General features: G+C 37.0%; 1 protein-coding gene across 1 annotated transcript; it reads left to right on the top strand.

Moving 5' to 3' along the window:
- Positions 1-3,807: 3,807 nt before the first annotated feature.
- Positions 3,808-4,746, top strand: LOC104998173 (olfactory receptor 2L8-like). Its single transcript, XM_010853242.1, has one exon. It carries the CDS (start codon positions 3,808-3,810, stop codon positions 4,744-4,746), a length of 939 nt encoding a protein of 312 aa, XP_010851544.1.
- The last annotated feature ends 7,507 nt before the right edge of the window (positions 4,747-12,253 follow it).

Below are 12,253 nucleotides of genomic sequence, written 5' to 3'. Positions count from 1 at the left end.
GCTTATACTAAGCAATACAGCCAGGCCTGCATCAGCCAGAGAATTCAAAAAGAAAACTTCATTTGACTGAAGTTAGCTTCACAAGGTATATAAATATTTTATACTAGATTGTATATCCTTAAAAGTAATTAACCTCCAATTAAAATAAATAAATTTATATTTTAAAAAAAGTAAAAAACTATATGGGCTACTCAAACACTTGCAAACATTTTTTAAAGACATGAAGCTCTGTTTAACATTTGTTATCATATAATCCTGACTATTAATCTGAGTGTGAATGATTGTGAAAGGATAGTAAAATAGAGCAAAATTGATAAAGACAGCTGTTGATATTCTTTATAAACTACTCTTCTAAATTTATGGGGAATAATGCACGGGTCTACACTCACCTATACCATATACTGAAATATGATTGAAAATAATCATGATATTTTATAAAACATATGATAAAATCTCATATAAATTCAAATAGTACTTCAAATATGAGATTTATGTGGCTGTAATTGAAATAAGATATACATAGGACCAATACAATATTGTAAAGTAAAAAAAAAAAATATGTATAGGAAAAAAAGAAATTCAACTAATAAACAATATTCATTAAAGAAGTGAGAATTCATTGTATCCATAGCCTGTGATATATCCTCTGCACATGGGAAATATTGTAGCCAAGAAAAGAATGTTTTAAAACAGCATAGGTAACATAAACTATAATCTCTAGAAGTAGAGATGTTTTCATGCAAGCACACTGTATAATAGCATGGGAGCTGATTTTATTGTATTAACTCCTTTGGCAGTGTTGATTACTTTTTGGATTGAAATCACTCAGGACTTAAGGTAATCAGTTTAGGAAATGAGTGATGTAATATACATAAGAGTTGGTTAAGATAAGAAATAGAGGTTTTAAATGAAATTTGACATCAAGCATGTGATTGCACTTTTTAGAATACTGTTCAGCAAAAATTGTACAGCATGAAATGAACAACAAAAAGTAGTTTTCTACCTTATTAATAAATGTGATTTCTGAAAGGGAAGTGAGATGAAGTTGTTGGAAGAGATACAGCCAAATCATATTCAGTATGCTCTGGATGTGCTCAGGTTACATTTGAAGAATAATATAATCCTTAGGGAATCCAATCCTCAATAAAGTTTATAGAGGACAACCTTTCTTATTTCTTACTAATTTTAATTTTTGGTTTATGAATGAAAGTTCATTACATAGTAATGCTGCAACCTTAATACTGCTTCCTACTCATTCTTTTACCCTAAATGAACTCACAGTTTATAAGTAAAACCTAAAAATTACTTGTCTAAATTTCATATCAAAATATAAAATGGAATAAATAGTGAAGGTAAACAATAAGGGCTATTGTTACCTGTCTGTGGATATATTTTGATCATCTGTATCCATAAATTCTATAATTTGAAAGATGGCTTCTAGAAATAATCTAGCTATTAACCATATGTTTAGTTATAATTATCCTTTTTTGTACTTTTAAACATAAACTGTATAATTGAAGTGTCTTATGCTTTTAACTTGTATATTTTTAAAATTTTTATTTCATATAAATAAATATTGAGCAAAAATATCTGAATGAACAACCTTGCATGATTTTGTGAATATAAAATGGGTTGTAGCATACAGAAATAATTTGAAAACATGCAATTGTAGTGAATGACAAGTTAGGTGAATGTAAATGATGGTTATGAAAATTATACTGATAAAGATGCTAAAATGTAGAGCTATTCTCAGTGATATTTTACACCCTGGCATACACTGATTTTTATGTTTTATCTTGTAGATAGCCTGTAATATCCCATGTTTCTTTCTACCTGTTGTACTTAAAAAATACAGACTCAGATACTTATATTTTTTATGCTTACAATTATTGTAAGTAGATAAGATAAATTGTATCTAGTCTTAAACTTAAACTCTCTCTCTTTCATGTATCTGTGTACTAAAACAGAATAAATACATTTTTATTGCAAGACAAAATTGAAAAATATATTATTATAATCAGTTTCTGTCTTTGAAAATATCTGTTACTAGTTTACCTAATAATGCTTATTCACCACTGTAAAATTTCACTGAATAATATGAATTAGGACACATAATCATATAAACACAAATATTCTCTGTGTATTTAGATCTCGTTATATGTAAAAATATTGTTCTCTAATTATATACTTTAAAACTTAGAAGTATACATTATTTGAATACTAAGTACTATTTGGAAAAGACTCTGATGCTGGGAGGGATTGGGGCAGGAGGAGAAGGGGACAACAGAGGATGAGATGGCTGGATGGTATCACTGACTCGATGGACGTGGGTTTGAGTGAATTCCAGGAGATAGTGATGGACAGGGAGGCCTGGCATGCTGCAATTCATGGGGTCACAAAGAGTCGGACACGACTGAGCGACTGAACTGAACTGAACTGAAGTACTATTAGTAAAATCTCTAAATCAGTTAATTAATATAAGTCTTTATTCACCCTTGGCTCTTCTTTAGCAAAACCTACTATGGAAACACTGGAAGGAATATAGCATCTCACGTAAGTCTCCATGGAAGGATATTGTATCAGTTCAGTTCAGTTCAATTCAGTCGCATGGGCATGTGCACATGTATTCAGCTTTCTCTTTCATGTTTAGTAATTCCTTTAAAATTTGGGAAAATTGGCTCTAGAATAATATTTACAAGAAAAACACAACATGCAGTGTAGAATTAATAAATTCTTATCACTGAGAATGCTTCTTCCAATATTCATTCATGAGAATCCTTTCAGAATGTCATTATCTGCTTTCCATTAAGTGATTGACCACTTCTCTATTCAAAGTTCTTCTTTCAAAAGAACTAGAATATTTCATCTCTCATGGTGCCATATGCTTCCCTGTTCCCTTTTAGTTTATCACATGTCTATTTCTTAATCATCATGATAGGCTTTTAAGAGAGGAGATTATAAATATATGTGCTTAACTGAACAGAACACACTCATTTAGAATTGAAAATAATTTTAAGTATAAAAAATGGTAAAAAATGAATACAGCAAAGCAATGTAAGGCAATGTGTATCAAATAATGATTAAAAATAAAATTTATGCTAATGGGAGATCTTGAAGAAATTCGCAAAAGCTACAAAGGGCACATTTTATAGATATTCAGGTAAAGGGTCTATGTTATCTATGGTATTCAGAATGTTATTGAGGAGGAAGAAGAGAAAGACTTTAAGTAAACGGTACTTAACAATAAGGATTAACCTAGATTTCACAACAAATGAGCCAAATGATATTAATTGGCTTCAAATAAGCTTAATTTGACATTTGTATGTAAAAAATTCTGAAGAAAGAAAAATATGAATAGCTTCTCATAATCAGCTGATACATTGATACAGTTTTAGAGACAAGCTTTATAGTTTAAATATGAAAGATAATTCATTAATGGTAATAAATATTTATTTACAAAATTTATATAATGTATGCATTTGCATTGATGTCTTTTGAATATACTTCAATTATGATATCTGATTTTGATGATACTTGAGTTCATATAGGCAGTAAAAAATACTTATCCTAATGATTTCATAATAATGTTTAGAAGTAAATTCAAAGATTTCTGGCAAAACTTTGGCAAAAAATGTTTGCATCTTAAACTTTCAATCTCTGGCTTAAAATTTAAATTTATCATCTTCAAAATAGATAAAAATTCGGTTCTGAATTTTTATGACTGAACTAAATTAGTCATTTAAGAAATACTGTTTTATACTTAATTGCTCTTATGTCTGTCTTTAGGAAAAAACATATCAATGACTCATGGAAACCTATAATCGAACATCCGATTATTTCATCTTAATTGGATTGTTCTCCCCTTCAAGAATTGGGCTGTTTCTTTTTATTTTCATAGTTCTTATTTTCTTAACGGCATTATTTGGCAACCTGTCGATGATCCTTCTCATCTTTCTGGACACGCATCTCCATACACCAATGTATTTTCTTCTTAGTCAGCTCTCCTTCATTGACCTAAACTACATCTCCACCATTGTCCCCAAAATGGCCTCCAATTTTCTGTTTGGAAACAAGTCTGTCTCCTTCATTGGATGTGGGATTCAGAGCTTCTTCTTTTTGACTTTAGCAGTTGCAGAAGCATTGCTTTTGACGTCTATGGCTTATGATCGCTATGTGGCCATTTGCTTTCCTCTTCACTATCCCATCAGAATCAGCAAAAGAGTGTGTGTGTTGATGATAACAGGATCTTGGATAATGGGTGCTATCAACTCCTGTGCCCACACCACATACGCCCTCCATATCCCTTATTGCAGATCCAGGGCCATCAATCATTCCTTCTGTGATGTCCCAGCCATGTTGACTCTGGCCTGCATTGACACCTGGGTCTATGAGTACACAGTGTTTGTGAGTACCACCCTATTTCTTGTGTTGCCTTTTATTGTTATTGCTTGTTCCTATGGCCGTGTTCTCTTTGCTGTCTATCGCATGAACTCAGCAGAAGGGAAGAAAAAGGCCTATTCAACGTGCAGCACCCACCTCACTGTGGTGACTTTCTACTATGCACCCTTTGTTTATACTTATCTACGTCCAAGATCCTTTCGATCTCCAACAGAGGACAAGGCTCTGGCTGTCTTCTATACCATCTTGACCCCAATGCTCAACCCTCTTATCTACAGCTTGAGAAACAAGGAAGTAATGGAGGCATTGAGAAGAGTAACTCAGAGACTCTGCTCTGTGAAAATGTAGACAAGGCCTTTTCTCCATGTGTACCAAGACTTGAGCATAAATCCATTCATCACTGTACAGTGATAAAAACATTACATTATGGTTAACTGAAAGGATAAAAAATTTGAAGTGTCTTGTTAAAAAGGAGAAAAAGTTGCCATTATTCTTGCTCATATATAGTTTTTTTCTTTAACATTATTTTGTTAAATATGAAATATAATCAAATTGCAAACAATATTTTTACACATAATAAAAAGTAATCACTATTTTCATATGTTGTTATTGGCCATGCCTTTTTTTCACTCACATTTCTATGAATTTATCAAAATTTATACTTTTATGAAATTTATTTTTTTAATGTAGTTGAAATTTTTTGAGTCATAGATGACAAGTACAAAGTTTGCAGTTAATTATTGATTACTTTTAATTTTGAAATGAATCTTTCTGCTAATATTACTGAAGCCATTAGGAATATTTGTAAGTTATGAGAACCTTGGATTGAATTATTGATAAATTATGCCAAAGTGTAACTTTTAGTGCATGTGGAGCTAATAATTCAAAAGGAGAGTTTCTTTTTCTGAAAAGTTTTCTTATAAGTCACGTTTACTTCATCAATTCACACAAATCAGTTTCATGTAAATCTGAATTTAATTTTAAATATAGATTCAGTCAGTCTGTGTCATCAATTATTTGTCAAATTTCTCATAATTTGTAGACTCTCTATAGGAAACCAGAAGTGTCATGAGGTTTCAAAACCTTTTCTTTCATTTTATTGCCATACATCCAATTAAAAGGTTAATTGAGTTAAAATTTGCTAATGATTGTTTCCTATTATTTTGCATAAAGAACGTATTGTTTTCCATGAGTGATCTTTCATATTAATTTAAAAATCTTTTTTCTATTTCTAAAACTGGGGTTATTTGATTTGTAATGTTGAAACAGTTTAAAGAAAAACAACTTACTTTCTGTACAGTTTCATGAATACTTACAATTTCCTGATATGTTTTATTTCAATGACAATTATTACACTATTATTTTGTAATAATTTACTCAAAAAATTGATTGCCTGAGCTCTTGGCATTTGCCCTGGCACTCTAGTGATGAAGTGATGTAGTGAATACTTTTGTACCTGACAAACTGAGCCTTAGGATGGAAGTTTAATTTGGTCCCTACCTCCACCATGGGTCATTGTTTCTTCCAGGCAAAGCTCCTTCTTTTCTATTCTAATCAGTGATCACATCTAACATTGTAGTTGCATCTGCAGATGCTCTTATCACCACCACCAATCTGTCCCTAGGTTTCAAGGTAGCCCATCCCTTGGTGTCCTGTGGAGATCTGAGCATAGATGTATGTGCACATATGGTAGACCAGGCCATTTGCTTCATATACTGCCGCCTGAGCTGACAGAAACAGATCCTGCTACTGTGGATGATTAAGCATGTAAAGAATCTGCCTGCAAGGCAGGAGATGTGGGTTCAATTCTCTGGAGGAAGTACTGGCAACCCAATCCATTATTCTTGCCTGAAAAATACCATGAACAGAGGAGCCTGGCAGGCTATAGTCCATGGGGTCACAAAGAGTTGGACATCACTGAGTTCCAAGCACACACACATGTACTGCCACTTGAGTTGACATAAACAAGTCCTGCTACTGAACCAGAACTCTTCGCTGTGGCTGCCACCCAGTATAGTAGGTGTGTTCACACACATGGTTCAGATAGAATTTCATACAGCAACAACAGAGCATTAATGGCAAAACAGAGCATTAAACAAAGAAAGTTTATTTCTAGGAACCTAAGCAAGCACACATACTATATGCTCTAATAAATGCAGAATGAGTGAATAGAGAATGAATGGCATCATGAAAACCAGAAAATGATGGTAATATCTACTGTTTTGTCAGTTGTTATTATTGAAAATATTCTAAGGAAGTTTGGAACTGAGTACGGATGTCTATTCTAGACCCTTCCACCTGTCAGGTGGTAAACAATAGAATCAAGAAATATGTATCTATTGTTGGACCTGATGCTCCATGGCCTAGGGGAATCACATCATATCCCTGGACTTTGCTGAGAAGCAAGATAGAAGCTGGAAAAGATTGAAGGCAGGAGGAGGAGACGATAGAGGATGAGATAGTTGGATGACATCACTGATTCGAAGGACATTAGTTTGAGCAAGCTCTGGGAGTTGGTGATGGACAGGGAAGCCTGGTGTGCTGTAGTCCATGAAGTCACAAAGAGTCGGACACCACAGAGTGACTGAACTTAACTGAACTGAAAGATAGAAGCAGCATACCCTAAATTATTGATAAATAGTAGGAAAGAAAAAAAAATTCTCTGCCCATCTAGTTCTTGGCAGAGGTATCCTCTATAATAAAAGTCAGGTTAACAGAAAAAAAAAAAAAGAAGTTTATTAACATCTATACTTCCTATATACATGACAGAGACCCAGGAAAACTGAGTAACTCTCTGAAATACCCCAAATCATTGAGACAGGTGGACAAGCGGCCGGGCACAACCTTTAAAACAATGACAGCCATTGATCAAAACAGTAAATGACAAAAACTGGTAGGACTTTTTTTAATAGGCCTAAGATGGCAGAAAATTTGACTTCTAGATCCTGACCTTCAGTATATGCTCACTGTCATACATTAGCATGCTAACTGACCATCCACAGGCACCATAACAGTTCCAAGGCTGACCATAAAAGGTCAAACTGTGTGCAGTGGCCCAATTCCTAGACATCCCTACCCCTTTCCCCAAAGAGTTAGAAAAATCTCACTTGTTAGTGTATGAAATTCCCTAACCCATTAAAAACTAACCATATCCTAGGGCTGCTCTCACTTTCTGAAACTGTCCACATTCTGCCTAGGTATATCTCTCTAAATACAAATTACCCCACTTTATGTTGGCTCACTCTTGATTTCTTTCCTGTGCAAAGCCAAGGATTTTCACTTGGTGGCCCATTCCAGGAACTTGCCCAGGACCTGGGAAATGACCATTATCTTGCTCGCCCTTCTCCTGCAACACTCTGTGGCTAACACAGAGGGACCTCAAAGAGCATAATTTGGATCTGCCTATTGGGCTGGGACTCATCCTGAACAGTGTAGATTCATGTAGCCCCTTCGGGGATCTGGCAGAATCCAGCTCTCCGATTATGAAAGAGCATGTCAAGCCCTGGGCCTTTCTTCCCTCGATCTTTCTTATCCTCTACTGCTCTATTTCTTTGGACTCCAGAAGATCTACTGAGATGATCACTCAGACCACCCCATTAAGACTGTGAAGCAGGTAATTGGCAACCTGATTGTATGAGTTTTCTGTCTGTAGCTCCTCAGGCCTGATTTCCAGACCCTACTTGTTCTTAGTCTCAGCCTTGTTCTAGGATACTGGAACCACATAGGGGAGCCCCAAAAAGGGGATTATAGGAGTACCCAATAAGATTTGTGACCTGGCTTTACCTTGGTGCCTCTTGGGGTTCACAACCTCATTGCAGTTCTGAACAGAGGTCGCAGATGAGCACTTCCCTTGAGAGGGTCATATGCTTTATTTAACCCCTGTGCAGAGGTCATGATTGAGCACCTTTCTTAAGAGCTTTCAAATCTCTAGTCTTGGAAGCATCATGGCTGTATAACTTCTTATCTTTTCCTGGAGATCTTCAGGCTGAATTTCTCTTATTATCTTCCTTTTTTAGTTCCCTTCTGACTTCTTAGACTGCACATTCATCCTTGAGCCTCCTTACCAGCTTTGCAAGCAGGTCGGATGGTGCCTTGGTTTTACTTCTGTGAAAAGGCAAGCCTCATTTGGCTCCCTTCAGGTCAAACTGCTATAACCTGAGTCTGGTGGGCTACAGTCCATGGGGTTATAAGAAGTCAGACATAACTGAGTGACTAATACAACACAACTAGATGATTTTAACCCTGTTGGGTGCCTGATCCAACAATGCTAAACTAAAAATCACAAAGGCCAATCCTGAAGGTGACTTTTGTATTGTATTATTATCACTGTGTTGCCTTGTGTTCTAGTCTTATCCTTCAACTCTATTTGTTTCTCTTTTTTCTTTCTCAGAGAGCACTAAAAGATAATTTGCTTAGTTGACTCAGGGTCTAGGTCTCTTCCTCCTCCCTCTTTCTCTTAAGGATGGAGGCCTTGGCCCCTGTACCACCTCAGGGTTACTCTTCCTTGCAAAAGCTTATGCACGGCCAGATCTAGAAAATATGGATCAGAGGCACCACCCAATTGAGAGGGGATTTGTTTTAAATGCAACCAGGAGGGCCACTGAATGCCCTATGTATGAGAAAAGTCCACCAGGACTCTATCCCCCTTGGTATGCAAATAAGAGGGCTGTCGTGGTCCCTGAATTGGTTGGAAAAGAATTTCCAGATGTGAGGCAAAATGAAAGGAGAATAAAGTTTATTAGAGCAGGATTTGTGCGAAGGGCAGGGTAGGGAATCACTTCCAGTAAAGTAGGTCAGCTTCCTGACAATCAGGGAGAGCCAACCCTGAATGTGGGTCTTTGATCTGCTTTTATAGTCAGGAGACAAAGGAATGGGGTAAGGGGTCTTGTGAGTCATTTGCTGATTGGATGAGTTACATATACATTCCCTATATGAAGCACATACACATTCCCTATATGAAGTAGGAGAAGAGTAGGACAAATACCTTTCCTTTTATGGGGTTGGAGGCGGACAGACTATGCTACTCAGGAGTGCTAAAAAATTCCACAATGATTATAGCATGGCAAGTAGAGCAATAAGAGTCTGCTTTTCTCTCTTCCTACATTCTGGGACCCTTCATGCTCATCTTGTTCTCTTGTTTTCAGGGCACCACAAGGACTGTTGGAATAAGGACTGCCCTCGGTCCCAAAGAGGATTCAGGTCTCCCAAACTGATGAAGACTGAAGATTGATGGGGCCTGGCACCATCCATGGCTCCCCCCAAACAACCATCATTTCCCTAGAGGAGACTTGGGTAATCCTTGATGTGGCATGTAGTAAAATTATTTTCTCATTAGATACATGGGTTACCTACCTTGTGCTGACTGATTTCCCTGGACCGTTGTTCTCCCAATCATGTATGATAATAGGGATTAATGGCTGGCCAAAAACTAGACAGCCTGAGGGCATTTGCTGTATGACTCAGGGAGCTCAAACTGGTGCTTGGTGACAACCTAGAGGGGTGGGATGGGATGGGAGGTGGGAGGGAGGTTCAAGAGGGAGGGGACATATGCATACATACAGCTGATTCATGTTGATGTATAGAAGAAACCAGTACCATATTGTAAAACAATTATCCCTCAATTAAAAACAAATAAAAAGTTAAAAAAAAAAAAAAAACAAGCTTTTCACTCACACTCTCAGCTGCTTGCTAGAGAATTTTATCTATGCATTCAGTTCCTGCTCACACCTGAATGTCCCACAGCCTTGTTTCAGAAGGGATTTGCTTACTAAACTCCAGACAATACCTTGATTTGGATACCCTCATGAAGAAGGCATCAACCAAGAAAAACATCATTCTGGACCACGGGGACCTTTCTCAGTCTTAAGCCAGAGGAGGTTTCCTTTATAACCCATAGTGTTTCTCAAATGAGTCCTATTATCTGGAAAACTGAGATCCCTGGAAGAGCTACTAACGTGCCACTGGTTCAGATCTCATTAAAACCTAATTGCTGGGGCTCCCCTGGTGACTCAGTGGTTAAAAATCCACCTGCTGGTGAGAGAGACCTGGGTTTGATCATTGGCTGAGAGTACCCCACATGCTGAGGAGCAACCAAGCCTGTTCACCACAGCTACTGAGCCCACATGTCACGAATATTGAAGCCCAAACACCTTAGAGCCTAAGCTCCATGTAACAAGAGAAGCCACTACAATGAGAAGACCACATGCCACAACTAGAGAGTAGTCCCTGCTCTGTGCAACTAGAGGAAGCCTGCTCAGCAACAAAGACCCAGCACAGTCCCCAAATAAACTAATGCTGATTACTCATGGAGAAAAAATGACTGTTTGAGACCCAAGGTCCAAGAATGCAGTCAGTTCAGTTCAGTCACTCAGTCGTGTCTGACTCTTTGCGACCCCATGGACTGCAGCACTCCAGGCTTCCCTGTCCATCACCAACTCCCAGAGCTTGCTCAAACTCGAGTCGGTAATGCCATCCAACCATCTCATCCTCTGTTGTCCCCTTCTCTTCCTGCCTTCAATCTTTCCCAGCATCAAGGTCTTTTCAAATGAGTCAGTTCTTTGAATCAGGTGGCCAAAGTATTGGAGTTGCGGTTTCAGCATCAGTCCTTCCAATGAATATTCAGGACTGACTTCCTTTAGGATTGACTCGATGGATCTCCTTGCAGTCTAAGGGACAAGAGACTTCTCCAAAAACACAATTCAGAAACATCAATTCTTCAGCACTTAGCTTTCTTTATAGTCCAACTCTTACATCCAGACATGACTATTGGAAAAACCATAGCTTTGACTAGATGGACCTCTGTTGGCAAAGTAATGCCTCTGTTTTTATTTTGTCTAGGTTGGTCATGGCTTTTCTTACAAGGAGCAAACACCTTTTAATTTCATGGCTGCAGTCACCATCTGAAGTGATTTTGGAGCCCCCAAAAATAAAGTCTCTCATTGTTTCCATTGTTTCCCCATCTGTTTGCCATGAAGTGATGGGACCAGATGCCATGATCTTAGTTTTCTAAATGTTGAATTTTAAGCCAACTTTTTCATTCTCCTCTCCCCAAGAATGTATCCAATCTTTAATTATCAAATTCTTAAAATATGAGCTATTTCAACCTTGCCAAACTTAGTGTAAAAATCTCCATTCTGTCCATAAAAAATAAAATTGAGATAAAAAGCTTATCTAAGACCTGAAGGTAGTTAATGAGGCAGTGGTCACAGTTTACCAGACAGCTTCCAATCCATGCCCCATATTGACTGAAGTCCTGGAGAATGCAAATTGGTTCACAGTACTAGATATAAAAGATAGTTTCTCTTGCATTCCACTGCACCCTGACTTCCAAAATCACTTTCCTTTTGAGTGCAGATTCAAAATCTACCAATACCATGAATGCCTCCATTCTGTGTGCTTATGACGAAATTCAGTTTTTAGGGTGCCCATGGGTTAGAAATGGAATGAACTGAAATTTTCACTAAAATTTGTCGGTTATCTTTAGAAATGGAACCACATGAGGCTATAGGCAAAAATCCAAATCAAAGGCCAAAATGAAGGCTATAATTGGAGAATTTCCTAAACCCAAGGAGAATCATCAGAACTGTTTATAAACAGATTATTAAAATTAGAGGCCATTGGCAAGGCTAAACTGATCATAGCTGATATTCAAAGCCTGAGAGGAATTTCAGGGAGGGGTATTTATTCTAAGCTAAATGTTCAAAAAGCCTCTTGATGAAAGTGAAAGTGGAGAGTGAAAAAGTTGGCTTAAAGCTCAACATTCAGAAAACAAAGATCATGGCATCTGGTCCCATCACTTCATGGGAAATAGATGGGGAAATAGTAGAAACAGTGTCAGACTTAATTTTGGGGGGCT

The sequence above is a fragment of the Bison bison genome, unplaced genomic scaffold (assembly GCF_000754665.1).
Source record: "Bison bison bison isolate TAMUID 2011002044 unplaced genomic scaffold, Bison_UMD1.0 scf7180017852992, whole genome shotgun sequence".
In the NCBI taxonomy this organism is placed as follows: domain Eukaryota; kingdom Metazoa; phylum Chordata; class Mammalia; order Artiodactyla; family Bovidae; genus Bison; species Bison bison.
The sequence above is the reverse complement of the archived record's forward strand: the minus strand, read 5'-3'. Positions and strand labels throughout refer to the sequence as shown.

Coding starts and splice junctions, on each gene's coding strand:
- LOC104998173 (XM_010853242.1), top strand. CDS start 3,808: ATGGAAACCTATAATCGAACATCCGATTATTTCATCTTAATTGGATTG.